Source organism: Thermobia domestica, chromosome 10, assembly GCF_964235325.1.
Source record: "Thermobia domestica chromosome 10, izTheDome1.hap1.1, whole genome shotgun sequence".
Lineage (NCBI taxonomy): Eukaryota > Metazoa > Arthropoda > Insecta > Zygentoma > Lepismatidae > Thermobia > Thermobia domestica.
Genome location: NC_137463.1, coordinates 101923993 through 101942002, shown reverse-complemented (window position 1 = coordinate 101942002; position 18010 = coordinate 101923993). Strand labels below are relative to the sequence as shown.

Sequence of the window (18010 nt, the reverse complement as noted above, 5' to 3'; positions counted from 1 at the left end):
TATCGGCGTAGGTGATAAAGTACGTTTGATAGCAACGCTTTGCTACTTTTTGTTTTTCTGAAAACTTTACTAAATTTTTCATGAAGTGTAGCACTTCTCAGTCCCTTAAGTTGACATTCGTTTCCATCTTTCACTTTAATACTGCAGTCTACTAATGTTTTCAGTCCGTTTTCTTTTATTATACATGTAACACCATCACCGAGAAGTTTCTCACAGATAAAACATTTTTCAACTGACATCTTGAACATAGATAATTTAATAGACCTTATTACTTATCTTTAGTCATACCTGCAATGAATGAAAAATATATTAATTTATATTTATATATAAAAAAATCGCTAAAGCAAAATAGTATCAGAAAATTTTCGTTAAGGTTCTGCTACAAAGTGATGCTGAAAGAAAAGTGCGTAACTTGCCACGCCTATAACATCTAAATGGTGCATCCTAGAGAAAAAAATGAAGGGAACATGTTTTGTAGAGAACTTAGTGTATATTATTTTTAGTGATAACATGTTTTGTTCTCTAATGCATTCCATGCGAGATATTTACAAAAAACTAATTTTTGGAGCAATTTTTCCAAGTTGGCGGCCAAATCCAGGGTGGTAGCGCGGTGCAAAATTAGTATGTTGTTACGGTCACTTATATAAAGAAAATATAATTTGTTCCAGCTTTCCACCATTTTTTTTCCTTATTCAACCCTTCATTGACAGGCCTATTCTTCCTGTTTAAAGGATCAAGTTTATTTTATAGTAAACTTAGTTATTAGAATATTTCGTATTGACAACCTTCTCATTTTTTACTGTTTGTATAAAGCAAAAGTGTTTAATATTGGCTGCCGCATATTTATCGGTGTTCTGATAACTAAGAAAGAGTCTTTCTTCTTTGATATCCATAGATTTAACATCAATATAGTATCCAAAACCTATTTCTTTCCGTAACCAATGAGCGCAGCATAGAAGAGTAAATCATAGTTGTTTTGATCTTTCTACTAGTTCGTATACTTTTAATTGGATCAATTATGTTGTATTTATTCCCAAATCTAGAATGCTTTCTTGAATGGGAAAGGTATATTGGTGTCTTTATAATCAGTGCTTCAGTACTCTCGTAAATATTTTTTAAATTAATGTTCTTTAATTATATAAATCTTCTTTGTGTCCTCTTCTATGCGGTAGATTACGTGACACTTCTCAAGAATTCTGCTTCTTCTTGCTGCACGGGATGTGTATTTGGTTCTTTCAAATTTTTCGCATATCGTTTGTTTGGATATAAGTTGCAGTTGTGTTGTTGAATCCACTATAGAATCTCTTCGCGGCTTGCTAGGGAAGTACATGGAGTGGTATGCGGAGATCTGAAAGTGTTCTATACCGTTTTAAAGGTCACATCGAGTATACCTCACATGTGAAATATCTCGCTTGAATGAGGCCTATAGGGTGCTTGGCGACCATTTGAAGATCAGAACAAGGCACGCTCCGAAACAGAAGAAAACATGAACAAAATAGGAAAATATGATATAATTGTTTTGAGACGTGGTATATATAGGTTTGAAAGGTAGCCGAATACAAACCTAACATCAAATATTTAGAAATCATAATAGCGGATCCAACATGGCGAACACAAATTACAAAAAAAAAGCTATGGATCTAAAATTCGGTATATAGAGACACTCGATGTCGCTATGAATGAATCGGATACCAAAACATGTAAAATTCAAATGGCGGAAAAAATTCAAAACACTGCTGTGGAACTGAAAGCAAGTAGATAAAGATTTTCGTTGTAACGGAGTACGAATTCAATGCTAAAATGCAGAATGCAATATGATGCATCCTATATGGCGGATAAAATGTGAAAACTACAGAATGGACGTATATGTATCGAGATGAACTTGGGCTGCGTCTCGATTTAAAAAAGCACATCATGGGCTCGAATTACAGACAAGACAGAGACAAAATCGAAACTAGTCTCGGTGTCAGTACCATTCCTACTACGGAGAGTGGATATTTGTCATATATATTTCTCACAAGTGTACACGGCATAATATGAAACCGGAAAGATTGTTATGGAAGCATAACGATGTTTTAAACTCGAACTTTTCACTGTCATTCTTAGAATCTTCAGATGGTATTTGCCAATAGGCCCAGCGTATCCTACAGGCGTCATTTTTGCGAGATATTACAGATGAAAAGTATAATCGATGCAAGTTTTTCAACGATATATAAAATGTGTCAACGATCTCCGCGTATCTCTTCGGGGGCGGGAGAGCGAGTTGGTAGTAAAATAATTATTGTCTATGATTTGCAATCTGTTCGTATCATAAATCTTTTGTATGCGCTACAAAACCTGCCTTGCATTCTGTGCCTGAAATTTGGCATGATTATAAATATATATATATATATATATATATATATATATATATATATATATATATATATATATATATATATATATATATATATATATACACGCTCCCTACTTTTGTAAAACATCATCTTCCCCTACTTGCCCCCTTATATACTATAGGTATTTTTCTACTACATGTTTAAGAATAACATATGTTCGTTCTGTACTTTTTTTTCATTTTTAGTCCTCCATTTTGGATCTGTCATATTGCATTTTGCAGTTTTAACATTGAATTCGTACTCAGCGACCACGAAAACATCTACCTACACAATCTGAGTTCCATAGCAGTGTTTGGCATTTTGTCCGCCATATTGGATCCGCCATTTTGAATTTTACATGTTTTGGTATCCGATTCATTCATAGCGACATCGAGTATCTCTATATATCCAATTTCAGATCCATAGCTTAATTTTTGTGTAATTTGTGTCCGCCATTTTGATTTGTAAACATTTGATGTTAGGTTCGTATTCAGCTACCTTTCAAACCTATATATACCACGTCTCAAAACAATTACATCATAGTTTCCTATTTTGTCCATGTTTTTTGCTGTTTCGGAGCGTGCCTTATTCTGATCTTCAAATGGTCGCCACGCATCCTACAGGCCTCATTCAAGCGAGATATTTCACATGTGAGGTATACTAGGTGTGATCTTTCCAGCGATATATAACACATACAGATACCTGAGTACCACTTTATGTACTTCCGTAGTTAGTGTTTGTCCCGTCCTCTTTTTCCTAGCACTATTCCCTATTTGCATAAGCTGGTTTTGTTCTACTTTGCATTCTCACGATTATGTTGTCTTCAACTGCTTTTTTCCCCTCGAGATCACTTTTAAATTGACTTTTCGTCTGTCAGAAGCTTTGTATTATATTGCATTTTTACAAATTCTATTGTAGATATTTGGAAGTTTGTATTTTGCTTATAATTTAGCAGCTTTTAAAATTGTCTTTTCGCTCCTTTACTCATAGTACTTTCTAGGTTTGTAGCTATAGCCATCAAAATTTTTCATATTTCGTTCTTAGCTTCACAAATATCCATACCTTATTTTATTGAGGAGAAACTGTTCGTAAATTCTAGTTAACACGTTTCACTCTTGATTTTCTTTACATCCCTCACCTGCTCTACAAGGTTTCTTCTTTCCTATTTGTTAGTAAGATACAGTTTATATCTTACCATTTCGTCGTCACTGTTAATCAATTTAAGTGAATGTAAATTTGTCGTTCGGAAGTCGTTTGTAAAGTAAATCTCCTATATTAAAGGCATAAAAACTTCTAGGTTTCGAGTAGATATCCAGCAAATTTCCTTTATTTACAGACATAAACATATACAAAAACCCTCTGAATTTATTGAAATAACTTATCGTTGAAGCACAAATTAGTTTCGTATAAACAACACATTATATGATATCTGAACAGCGACATCAATAACCATTTCCACTAGCTTTTGTTTTTCTTTTCAGTCGTCAATAACTTATCTGTCTTTCTCTTCTTCTTACAGTCACTCCAATCTGACAAACGTTTAATACACACTGTTTTATTATACAACAGCATTCTCTCCTTTCTTTCCTCTCCTTCTTAAAGGCATTTCTTCCATGACTCATTGTATGGAGATTTCTTAGATTGCTTCCTGTTGACGCTGTATGTTTTTCTTCCTTCCTGGCACTTTTAAAATCTCCCAGAAAGATTGTGGTAACCATCTTCGCCATAGTTTTCACCATAGTCTTCAAGTTTAATTATTAAAGAGCATAATTAAAAAAAACAAGTTAACTTTATTATTTTAATCTTATTATTTTTATTTTGTTGCGTGTTTGTATGTCATAAACAAATGTCTAATATTGTAACTCAATGTTGTAAATTATTTTATTACGTTATGTAAAACATGGTACAATCTGTTCGTAAACAACACAACCATCAAACAGCATGGTGAAATATATTTTATTTTAGTGTGTTGTCGAAATGTATGCTGTCAGGGAATTTTTGGTTAATCAAAATTTCATCAAAAATCATGAGAGCACATATAAAATTTTAAACACGATTATGGAAACTGCATTACTGCAATTTAGCACTTTATTGTGAAAAACCCAGGTTCACAATACAATTTTGTGTGAATTGGTTTGGTAGTAATTGGTTCTTTTTACTAATATTAATTTGGTTTGAGCCTTGCTAAATTTCTTTTTCATATTGGTATACGTATTTAGGAAAATTATTTGTTAACCTCTGCCTCTTCCATTCAGATTTCGCCAAACAGTAATGAACGTATTTGGACATGGAAGCGTAAACTTTTTGCCATGTTAATTATAGAATGGTGCTAATGTCCATCAAAAGCCTCAACATAAACCAATAAAGTGAATGATATAACTCCATGATTCTTTTACTATTCCTGAACCTCCTTAGTAGCAAAACATTCCAGTCAATTAAAACCCATAATTGTTGTTTCAATGTTCTTTCACAAATAAAAAAGATCAAAATAATGATATGATGCATTAACAGTCTTCATCACTTAGATTAGTCACAAGATATATATTGTATTCTCTTCAATATCGAGTATGATGTCTGTGGGTTTTTTCAACAAGCAATCTCTGAAGTATTTTGCATATCTACCGGTGGATATTACAGTGTATGGTACTTTCGTATCAGTAATAAAAGGCGATTCAAACCATTGCATGTTAAATTATTTACGGAATGTTCTAAGCAAGGAGATTCCAAATCTTGTTTCTCTTCATATTACTTAATTTCTAGAAAGGTTCCATGAGTTGAAACGTTTCATACTGTATATCTTTGCTTTCGTTCTCTACTTCACTAGCAATACCGTTTAAGAAGAATTCGTTCATCGTATCCAATGTTGATTGTTCATCCTTTAATCGCATATCATATATCTATTTGGCTACCATCTTGTCAAATTTCAGTGAGAGATATTCTTGAAGAAGACATTCACAGTACTCATCTGAGTTTATGAATATTCTGTTAAAAGAGTTCCAGGTTTATCTTGTCTTTTATATACCAAGTTTTCCTATACATTTGTATTTGACTCTTCTTGGCTGATTATCTGTTGCAGTCATATTATTTACGTACTTGCTTTCTCTGTTCTATACTCTCAGTGTTATGTGAAAGAATACATACATTTCTTTTCCGGGTTTATTGTGTGGGCATACACTGTTTCGTTGTAATTTGATGCCTGAATTTATTCCAGCATTGACAGTGAACTCGAACTATCTATCTTCAACAAATTACTATTAGGTTTTGCTTATGAGGAATCCAATACTATCAGCATTGCTTCATAAGGAGATTCTGTCACAAAACTAGTGTTCATTTATTAGTTTAATTAGCTTTCCATTTCCTTCTTCCTTCGCTTAGTTTGATAAAGTTCCAATTGATCTTCTATAGTCTTTGTTCTAATTCTTGAATACCTTTTCGTGATAAAGAGATTTCCGATTTAACGTAGCAATAGTCAGCTTTAATTGGCAAATTTACCAACAACTACACGTATTATTAGCACCTCTTGTCTTCATATGCTGTTTAACGTTACCTTGATCAGCTGCACTTCAGCCTCCGGAGAATGTGAGCAATGTTATTTTCTTCATGATAATTGAAGGAAATCAATTCGGAGTTATTTCATTTCTGCCTGTCCGCCCTTCTACTGAACCGATACCGTTTTCCGTTGTAAAAGAAATTGTCAGTCTCTACTACTTTAAAGTACAACGAAATGCTGGCTTGATTAGTGTCATTCACCCTCAACTAATCTCAGTATATTGGTGCTCTGGTTAGATAACAGTCACATTTTGCAGTGCATATTAAGCTTAACATAAAGAGAAAGGATTTCTGTCCTTGAGGTGAACTCGTATTTGTTCAATATACAAATGGTTATGAAAATTGTAGAAACACATGTAGTTTGGAACACGTCAGATATCTTGTTGGCATCGATCAGCCGGCCTGGCTGTTGGAGGTGGCGTGTTAGGGGACACTCCGTACTCCGGACTAGTTGAGGAGCAGTTGAACAGCAATATGCAGTGTACAGAGCAGAAAGTGATAGTGTAAAATCAGTGACCTCTGTAATTTCCAAAAAGGGCACCTGAAAGCGTTCAGTCTTGTGGTGCAAGCGTCACAACAATAAGTGTTTGCGCATGTCACAAGGATAAGGGATGATGACTTACAAAACTAATGACAAGCCACATAGAGGAAGAGGAACAATTGTTAGAAGACTACCTTCACTTGCAGGTCATGCGAGGATTAAAGTGAATTGCCATTCAGAACCATCGTGTGGCAGCGGTGCAAGACGGAGGAACTCAAGCAGCATCTCCAACAACATGTGGGATCTACTACTATAAGGGCAATGCTATTAATAAGGGGAAACAACCCTTTAGCGCGAAGTAATTGTGCTGCAAACATGCAACATCGACCGCTGGTGTTTGGAATGTTTGGTATGTTTGTATGAGTCTTTGTTCACCTTCTTTTAAGCCAATTATGTCTATGTGTGGTGGGCGCCCAAAGATGCATATGATCCTTTGTGTCTCTTCTCAACCCTGAATCGTAGTGGTCGCTCTGTAATACTGTGGGTTGGAATATCTCGGCTTACAATGTATTCTGTGCATATGGGTTGAATTACTGTTCGTGATTTTCTCTATTTTAGAGGTTCTTGTGCACCCAAAAGTCCAGATGTTGTTTCCGAAGAATAACGCCATATTCCAGGATGATAATGTTCCCATGTACACGGCTGAACCTGTTGTGTTGTGGTTTCATAAACATCGGGAAGAAGTGAACACCACTTCTAGCCCCACTCGGTCGAAAAAGTGTAACAAGCTTTTTCAGGCCAGCCACCCTAAATGATGTTTTCCTGTTTTTCCTCATTCACACCAGGCAATTGCCGGGATGATCCCAGGCCGCTTTCTTCCTTCCCTTTCTCCGGATTGTGTGCTCGCCGAGGGACGTCATCCCTCAAATCATGAAGGGCTAAATGCCGAAAGTCCAGAAATCTAAATCCTAAAACCTAACCACTTCTAGCTCGGTGAATACCCAGACCGGAACAATTTGAACATTTGTTTTGAAGATAGAAACCCGTGCGAACTTCCGTCTCCACCCTCTCTCAGGAAATTAAGTGGTCTGTTGAGCTCAGACTAGTGTAATATTCCACTTGTTATCATTCACATCATCTATGGCTCAATTCCACGTCGCATTAGGGCTGTGAAAGTTAGTCCAAGGGTGAAAGTTAGTCCAAGGTCATATTAATCTGAAAGTTACATTTTTGACCTGTTTTACTATTTTCACAACCATCTGTATCCTTAAAGGGTAATGTGGCATAATTTGCGAATAAATGAATAACTATACGCTTATTTGCTGTATAATTGAGGAATTGTAACATGAAAACAATACTCTTAACATGCTGTTGGCTCAGAATAAAATTTGGAAATCTTTTCCTCATTTTAAAAGGATTATATAACAGGGTATAGTAATACAAGAGCTTTACGTTTTTAGCACTAAATATGAAATCCTTTAAAATGGAAGAGATTTGAAGATGTGCGTGCTGAGATTGTCCCCTCGTCAGGTATTTAGAAAGTTTCATTATGTGAATAAGAACCAGATGTGTTAGATTTCCGGATATACTGTGATGCTTCAAGTTTGGTTGCACATGAAAAGAGACGTGTGTAATTTTAGGCTTGAAGATCATTCTCTTGGATTCATAGGTAGAGAGTGATATGTGTATTGATATTGTTTTCTAAGTTGCGCTCAGAATTTCAAAGAGCAAGACTTGGTACAGATGTAGGAACTATTCTCTTTGCAATAAAATGTACCATTCCTTGGAAGATGGTCTTCTAGGTTTTAAGAATAAGCATAAATGAACTCATTAATTTTATTATGAGGCTTCTGTTAAGTTGAATAAATAAAGTTAAGACTCTGTATTATCTCCTTTATTATGGTTTGAATCTCCTTTAACTATTTCGCCCTCAAAATTAAATAGGAGGCAGGATTGACTGCACTGGTGTTAATATAGCATGTTAAATACAGTGATTGGTTGAATTTGAGTTTATAATCCCATTCAACATCGAAGCTATATGAGATATGGGTATACAATCTGATGTAGAATTCGAATCACCGTAATTCGTTCAAATTCCAAGGACTTTCCATCGGAAATCGAACGCGGAACAGCGTCAACCTGAGAAGCGCGAGAGCTATTAAACCAGCAGGGAGAGTTTGAATGCAGTGATGATAACTACATTTCAATTTTCATTCCTGAATACCACAAAAACATAAAGAAGTAAGTAACGGATGAAGCGTATGTTAAGGAGCTACATACATATCCAGATAACTCATATGTGATTTTAGCAATACCTTCGTTTATTAGCGTGAGAACTTAACATATTTATCGTTGAATTAAAATGATATTAACCGCATTGATTGTGAATTGCAATATTATTGAACAAAACATCAGTTTCATACAACTTCAGCATAATGTGGCTAATTATACAATTTTTCAATACAATAGAGCTGAAACTACTAATTGAGTTCCTTTTTTATTGGAGAGTTTCTTTAACTTCTATTTTGAACAACTCATATGTTTCAGTTTATATTACAGAGGTTGATTCTGTTATCTTGAGCCGAATTCAATGTGAAACTGTATCGCACATACACATCCATTTCCGCCAGATTGCCACTAAAGAAGCAACAGTATCTCCTTAGTCACGCAGTAGAGCAGTATAGTCGAATGTAGTCTGATGCTCCCGAAACTGAACACATTCTAGGAGGGGTTGAAAGTGCCCCTTTCCGACAGTAGGTTCATGGCAGGTCGTGCATCATACAAATGTGTAAAATGCGTAATTTTCGTGGAGGTAGTGCCACTCTGAATCGCATTGAAATAGGCAGCACAGATTCCTAACCTAGAGATGCTTTTTTGAATCGATGGTTTTTTGCACATAAAAAGCCGTCTTTTTTTGAAAAAAAAACGAAAATTTTGGAAATTTTTGCTTTTTCATTTTCATGATTTTTCTGTTTAAATAGCTTTCTTATAGTATACTCTAAAGTTAAATAAGATCCCATGACCTAAATGCCATATTTCGATCTGGAATTCACCATCATGATGAATGGAGCACATGGTTTATGAATTAAAGTAAACATAAAGTACGTAGTATTTGAGGGCAATTTTAGAAGCTATTTAACTTTATTTTAACTTCTGAATTATCGACTTTTTTCTTCTCTAGATCATTTCTTTTTAGTCATCCGTGTTTCACTTCTTAGAGCTTAGTACTCTAGCTTCAAGCACATAGTTAAACTTATGTTTTTCAATATATCAATCAGAGCGTACGTTTTTCAATATATCTGTCAGAGCGTACTTCCACATTTCCGTTATACTGTAGCTGTGCAATGATTTAACAATAATCTTCCGGACACAACCTTGAATACCATTTGATGGAAATAATCAGTATCGGAATTAGAAAAATATTTGGGAGGGTTTTTTTCTGAATAATGTTTGTTTTTTCTAAAAATTCCCAAATTTTATTTAAGAGGAGCTTAAGTTTATGAGTACAGGCCTAACAAATATTTCGTTTCGTTTGTATATTCAGCTATAATCTTCCAGATACAACCGTGAAGACCATTTTATACCGATAATCAGTGGCGGATTCAGAAAAGTATTTTGGGAGGGGCTTTTCTTATTAATGTTTAGTTTTTCTAAAAAATACTAATTTTTTATGTGAGGACAGCTTGAAGTTTATGAGTAAAGGCAAAACTAATATTTGGTTTGTTTTAGAAATTCCGTAATTTCGGGATAGAGGCTTCAATCCGAGACATTCCCACCCTAACCCTCTTCGCAAATCCGTCACTGCTGGTAACACTGTTCAACAACGAAAATGTAAATTGAACAAAATCAGCTAATTCTTATTGATTTTGTGGTGCTGATCACGAATTTGAAAGTTAGTTTCGAATATTAGCTCTACTTTTCGTTTTACAGGCATGTCTAATAATAACGCTTTAAAAATAAATATATTTGCTTCGTTTGGCTTAAAATGTTACACTGATCTGGCAACACTGGAGAAACTATATGAACGCTTCGTTTCATTGTGTTCCTTATCTCAGTAGTGTTCTGCTATTGTTAGAAAAGACAGGTTTAGTGCAGTTATCAGCGTTTTGGGTGTGAGGTTTGTGTAGTGCAGGACATAAAAATACAACTACAAGTACGCAAAAATACTGGTATTTCGAATGTATATTTTTAAATAGTTGTCGGAACTATTTCAAGTGACATTTTGAGGATTTCAATAAACAAAAATGCCGCGAAATTGTGTAAACAGTGCGGATAGCTTCTGCTACGTGTGTGGGGAAGTGACATTTTCCTCATAAAAGCAGACTATAACACCACTAATAAGAAAAGCCTATCAATATTACTTTGGTTGTAAAATTGGAGACCAAGATAAATCTTGGGCACCCCACATTGTGTGTAACACTTGTGCCAGCAAGCTAAGAAATTGGATTAATGGGAAGAGGCGCTCAATGCCATTTGCAGTGTCCATGATTTGGAGGGAGCCAAGCGACCACATCAGAGACTGTTATTTTTGTATGGTTCCTTCCGACAAGAAGGGAATTTCCACGAAGAAGAAGCGGGCCTTGATCTATCCTAACAGTCCTTCTGCAATGCGCCCTGTTCCATATGAAGAAGGACTAACTGTCCTGACCCACCTAAAGAATACGATCTTTTTTCTGATGATGATCAAGAAGTTGAAGCTCCTGAATCAAGTACTTCGAAGGACCCTACGTTTGTTGTAGAAGAACCTCCATGTGAACCACATAGACTTACTCAAGAGGAACTAAGTGATCTAATCAGAGACTTAGACCTCTCGAAAAGCAAAGCCGAAATTTTAGCGTCACGCTTAAAACAATGGAATTTATTGCAGGAAAAAATAAATATTTCAGTGTATCGGAATAGGGAGATGTTCACTTCATTTTTTACTATGGAAGACACACTTGTGGCATGTACAGATGTAAATGGTCTCATGAGGGCACTTAAAATTAATTACGAACGTACGGAGTGGAGGCTTTTTATAGATTTAAAGGCAGTGCTTTTACATATTGGAAATGAACTTCCTTCAATTCCTGTAGGTTACGCAGTTCATATGAAGGAATCTTATGAAAACTTGAAACGTTTACTTCAAGCCATTAAATATTACGATTTTCAGTGGCTCATTTGGGGTGACCTTAAAGTAATAGCACTGTTGCTAGGTATGCAGTTAGGGTATACAAGTATTGTTGCTTTATATGTGAATGGGACAGTAGAGATCGTGGATCTCATTACTGCAAAAGTGATTGGAGTACCAGAGAAACTCTTCAGCCGGGACTGAAAAATGTGCAGCATGAACCACTGGTAGATCGTAACCGAATTTTGCTTCCCCCTCTACATATTAAATTAGGTCTTATAAAAAGTTTTGTTAAGAGCATGAACCAAGAGGATGAGGCCCATAAGTACCTAAGAGGACAATTCCCTCGATTAAGTGATGCCAAAGTTAAAGAGGGTGTTTTCATAGGGCCACAGATTAGGCAACTATTCAAAAATCACAAGTTCAACGAAATTCTCCAAGGTGAGGAAAAAGCTGCGTGGAAAAGCTTGAAGAGTGTTTGTTCACAGTCCTTGGGAAGACACCGAGCAACAAATTACAAACAACTGGTAGCAAAGTTGTTATTGTGCTACGAAAATCTTAGTTGCAATATGTCTCAGAAACTCCACTTTCTTCATTCACATCTAGACTTCTTTCCCGAAGATTGTGGAGCAGTAAGTGACGAACATGGTGAGCGTTTCCATCAAGATATTGCAGCCATGGAGAAGAGATATGAGGGTTAATGGAGTTCTAACATATTGGCCAACTACTGTTGGACTATTGCAAAGGATGCTCCAGATGTAACCTACAAAAGGCAAGCCAAGCGAAGACGCTCAAAATAAAATAAACATAATCCTGTACAAGGGATCACTTGAAACTTTTGTCTACATTGCAGTGTAGTTCTTGCACAAAAAGGTATTTGTACATATTTTTCATGTTTTGATGTTAATACTGATTTTTATTACGGAATTGTTAATGTTTAACTTAACCACGGTTACTTTATTTTCTGTATCGCTGTGAAACTGGTATTTGCGCAATTTTGAAAAAGGAAGTACAAGGTTATAGCAAGCTATAGGTTAGGGTACTTTTTAACTCCCCAGCTTATCACATCACAGTGAAATAGATTAAAAAAATGAAATGTAGGTTTTTACAAGGATTTTGCTTAAATGTTCTACAAATATTAATACATTTGTATATATACAGCTACTGTTGTACAAGGGCGTTTTTTTTCACAACCTGAGCTAAGAAAATTTTTCTATTATCATTTCTTTTCATATTATGCTTAAATGAATGTAACAATCGCAATTTCAAAGAATTTACATACTTTCGATCAAAATTTGTTGAACAGTGTAATTAGTAATAATAAAGATTTAAAAACGATTAGAAAGGAAGTCGGCCAGGACTCACAGTACACTCACTATCTCTACTTTCACAGATGGAATTAAGAAAAACGTTTGTCAAAATGGTCGAATGCGGAGTTCAACCCCGGACTTCACGATAGAAGCGCGAAAGCTAACCACTCACTCATATTTGTTGTGCAGTTGCGCTTAACTTACATGTATTCTCTCTCTATCTCTCTCTTTCTCTATGGCCACCAAAGCTCTCCATTGACTTCTGTTCTTATCCAATTAAATACAGTTTCTACTCTGTCTTCCTATTTATGCTAGATCCATCTTAATATTGTCCTCCCATCTGGGCCTAGGTTTTCCTAATGGACGTTTCCCGATTGGATTTTCAGTTAAAACTTTGAAAGCGTTCCTACTTTCTTCCATTCTGGCTACCTGACCTGCCCACCTGGGCCTCCTAGACTTGATGACTCTAACGATGACTCTGACTCTAACCGTATAAATTATGTATTTCCTCCTTATGAAGTTTCCGCCATTCCCCATTCCCGTTCCTCTTGGATCCAAATATTCGTCTCAGAATTTTATTCTCAAATAATTTCAGTTTGCGTTCTTCTCTCAGCGTAAGCGACCATGTTTCACAACCATAAAGCATAACAGGCATGATTATCATTTTTATATATTTTAAGCTTTAAATTCCTTGACAGAATTCGCGACGACAAAATATTTTGAACTGAATAATAACAAGAATTTCATGATTTCAGTCGACGTTTAATTTCTTTGTGGGTATGATTTTGGTCTGGTAATACTGATCCAAGATATTTGAAAGTATCCACTGTGTCGAAAGTATTAATTAATATTTTAACGCATTCATAATTTGCCGTATTACGATCCTTGTGAATTTCCTTGTATTTAGATTTCTCTGCATCTACTCATGTCCCTGCAAGCGTTTAATAAGGCCACTGCATTTCTTTCGAGTGTTCTCCTATCATATTTACATTATCAGCATACACCATAACCTGGTGAATACCATTCAACTCTAGGCCCTGGTTCCTATCTTTGATTTTTCTTATAGCGTACTCCGGAACAAAGCTGAATAATAACGGCGATAACGCATAGTCTTGTTTCAGGCCAATCTCAACGTGGAAGCTCGCATTTTTCTACTCGGACTTTACTCTGGGATTCATTTAAACACTTAATAAATCTAGCTTTTTTCGGTATTCAAAATTCTGTAAAGAATGTTGTACAATGTTTCCCCTCCTAACCGAGTTGTAAGCCTTTCTAAAATCAATAAACAGTTGATGTACTGGGTAATATATTCCCATTTCTTTTCGAGTATATGTCGAATGGTAAATATCTGGTCGATTTCGACTAAATCCACACTGATAATCTCCAACAATTTCATCTGCGTATGGGGTCAATCTTATTAATAGACTGTTAAGAGAAATACCTCGATAATTATTACAATCAATTTTGTCGTCTTTCGTGTGAATTGGAACAGTGACTGATTCTTCCACTTTTTTAAAATGTATTCCATAGTTTTTCTCCTTTGTAAAAAAAAAAAAAAAAAAAAAGTTTCGTAATGATATGTTGAATTTTCTTGTTAAATATTCAGAAACCTTCAGGACTGGGTAAACCGTGATCGTAGTTTTATATTCTACAGCCTAAGAAATCATACGCTCAGATGAACCGTCTATTACGTATATGATCTATGAACAGAAAATTTGATACTTTCCCGATTCTGAACAAGCTTAAGGAACAGTCAGTGCATTACAAAATTTGGAGCTTTACCGATTTTGCAGGTCCGAAGCACCTGATAGGTGGTAACAGATTATTACGTATGTGATCAATGAATGAAAAATTTGTTTGAAATATTCATAAATGTATATGAAAGTTAAAACTTAACTGAAAAATTTCAAGAATGTACAGAACCACCCGAAACGAAGCTCTTGATGTGCAGATTTCTCTCATGTTTTCTTTATTTTGTTTCAAAAAGAGGGTGTGTGATATTTTGAAGTAAAAATACTACATACAATTTTGCTAGTTATTTGTGTATCATTTTTTAAAGTATTTATTGTATATAAGAGGTTAAAATATTATTACATATATTGGTTAATCCTTTGGAATTCATAATGTAAATATGTTAAGAAATTTAAAAAATCTTTTTGAAATTCATGGTTTATTTTCGAGGTTTCATATTATTATCTGCATCAATCACTAATTAAATGAGTTTTTTGTTGTAGAGAAGCGAAACAAAGTCTGCTTTATCAGTTTAAAGCAAAATTTTCAAAAAAAGCCCAAAATTTCCCAAGGAAAAAAGCAAAGCAGAAAAAACCGAGTTTTTTCCAAAAAAGCCGGTTTTTTCCGAGCCCTTGCATCTCTAACCTAAACCCATCATATAGACGCGAGCAGATAAAATCCGGTGTCCCGTGAAGAATACCCCACCGCTATTGCGTGTGGTTCGGCGTATGGAGACCGCCAAAAATCCCACCACACAGCATCAGCAAATGCCGCACATCGCAGCGGCAATAAACTGCGCCCCTTGACAGGAATTTACACCTCACGGTTATTTGCAAGAGCAGTGTACAAGCCCTGAAACCATATCATGTGGATGAGCGAAAGAGAAATAAAATGAAATATTTGAATTTTACGTCCCGCAGTATGCAGGCTAGGCTAAATGAGACGGTAATGATGAGAAATAAACTAAATGATGAAACGAAGAATGTGGGATTAAACGGAAGAACCCCAAACAAACCCATACACACAGTGTTTGTCCACCACAAAGTTCACATGGCGCGAACTGAGATCGAACCAGACACCGCATACACCAGAGGTGAACGCTCTACCACTGAGGCATCGCGGCCCATAGCGAAAGAGAAACTGCATTAGACTATATGAATGTAAAGTCGCAGATGATAGGTGCGAGTTTGTTGTTCCCTCCTTGATGAGGCGCGTATTTACAGACTGTGGTAAAGCTCATACCAGTCTATACAGAGAGAATTTCCCAAAAAGGTCCATGATTGTGGCTGGTTTCTCGTTCAGGAGTAAACTTCGTCCCGGAAAGGTGTAGCGAAACGTTAAAATCAATATTGAATTTAACCAGACTCATGTTTGATTGAAAGGTACTAGCGTGAAATCCAAGCATTATGCGAATAAGACGTGAACTAGGTTAAACTGCACCAAGACAAGGCATCCAGTCACATGGCGAAAACATCGCTGGAATTTTATCTGTGCTTTCCAATGGACTCTTGTGCTTTTGCACTCCCCAAGTGGCATTCCCATCGTCTAGTTCGCGCCGTCTTTAAGCCGTGGAAAGCATCAAATAGAAACTTTGGTGCCGGACAATAGTAATTGCAAGTGGCCAGCAGATTAAACATAAAAGGTGGCGGAAATACAGGATATTCTAGGTAAGATGCACAATCAAATTCGAGCCAATATAATTGAATAAACTTCTGTAGTTTTTCACTACCTTTCACAACACTTGATTTTTGAATTCTTTGAGAAGAAATGATTGAAACTATTGTAAATTTTAGACCTGTATATTTGAATGAAGAATGCGAGGCTCAATTATACTAATATTGGTTTTCCATTGAAACCATACTGTTATGATTATTTGAGTACATTTGTTTTTGGCAGAGAAACCGGAGGATATCCCAGCTGTTCGTGATATATCCGATACGATCCGCGATATAATTCCAGAAGCCGAATTGAAAGAGAAAGTGGGCTATGAACTCCACTACATACTACCTATGAGAGAAGATGCAACAAGGAGATTCCAAGAATTATTTAGTGCACTGGAAAAGAAGAAAACCAGTCTTGGTATGAAATCATGGGGAGTGTCTCACGCTACTCTGGAGGAAGTAAGAAATCATTATTTTTAGAAATTATAAAAATATATGATTAGGCTTAAGGATGGAATACTCTTTTGTTTCTAGTCGGGTTTGCTGTGAGTTTCGTACTGAAACTTTCAATATAACATTGAATTAAAGATTTAAAACATATAGAACTGATGTTAAATTACGTACATGTTACTACTCCAAGCGACTACAGAATCACTGTTCGTGCAGGGAGAGGGTCACACAATTACAGATTGGACTGTCTGGTCTACAATATCCCACTCTTGCGGTAAATCTTGTAATTGGGCGACGGTCCTTGCCTCCGCCCGAATATCCTCAGACAACGTACCACCAGGGTTGTGAAAAACCCAGGATTTTAAAAAATCCAGCCCAGTGGGTTTATTGGGTATAATTTGCTTTTATTGGGCAAAATTGGGTAATATTGGGTTTTATTAAATTTTGTGCGTATATTTAAAGCCATACTACTACTTGAAACACCATTTAAACTTTCATATTCTACGTGAAACCATGGAATTCTCTTGTAGGGCGAGGGTGGCTCATATCTCGAAGGGGTTCTAGTTGAATCCCAGTTCTGCCAGGTGCGCTTTGTGGTCAACAAACATCATGTGCGTAAGTTTTCTCGGGGCTTTCCCGTTTCCTTCCACTTTCGTCACGCCATTATCACCCATCTAATCATCAGAGTCTCGCTTAGCCTTAGTGCATAACCATGAAACATTGAAATAAACTTTAAAAGGGTAAAAACAGACGAAGAAAAAATGCCGCACAAGAAATCTGTGAAGCCCTATCCGCGTTTCGTGGGACACACTTCGCACCTTTGGCACACGCTTATATTTCTAGAAGGAAGGAAGAACACAATTTTCTAGAGTAACAAAGAGATTGATTATTTTAAGTAATACAGATCTTACACTCAGGATTCAAATCCCAGAGCCAAACGTTCTAAATGAATATTCTTTTAGTTTCCCTCGAAACACACCAGGAAAATACTGGGGTAGTACCTCAAGCTCAGGAGCCAGAGATTGAAAAATAAATACTTTGTTGAGTGGATGTTGCTTTTCAAATATATATCTATATCTATCTATCTATCTATCTATCTATCTATCTATCTATATATATATATATATATATATATATATATATATATATATATATATATATATAGATATATATATATAGATATAGATAGATAGATAGATAGATAGATAGATAGATAGATAGATAGATAGATAGATAGATAGATAGAAAGATATAGATATTTTAAATAACTGAAATGTTGGAAATGGATTTTTCTCATTTGCAGTTGCCAATATTTTTTCTTACAATAGATTTTACGATTAAAGGAC

General features: G+C 35.7%; 1 protein-coding gene across 2 annotated transcripts in view; it reads left to right on the top strand.

Annotated features, from left to right (window-relative positions):
• The window catches only part of LOC145662607 (phospholipid-transporting ATPase ABCA1-like), a 1231974-nt gene that overhangs the window by 759332 nt on the left and 454632 nt on the right, over window positions 1-18010 (top strand). For both annotated transcript variants that reach the window (XM_081728328.1, XM_081728326.1), the window contains one exon: window positions 16450-16673. In XM_081728328.1, the coding sequence (XP_081584454.1) occupies window positions 16450-16673 (224 nt within the window). The remainder of the gene's footprint in view (window positions 1-16449; window positions 16674-18010) is intronic.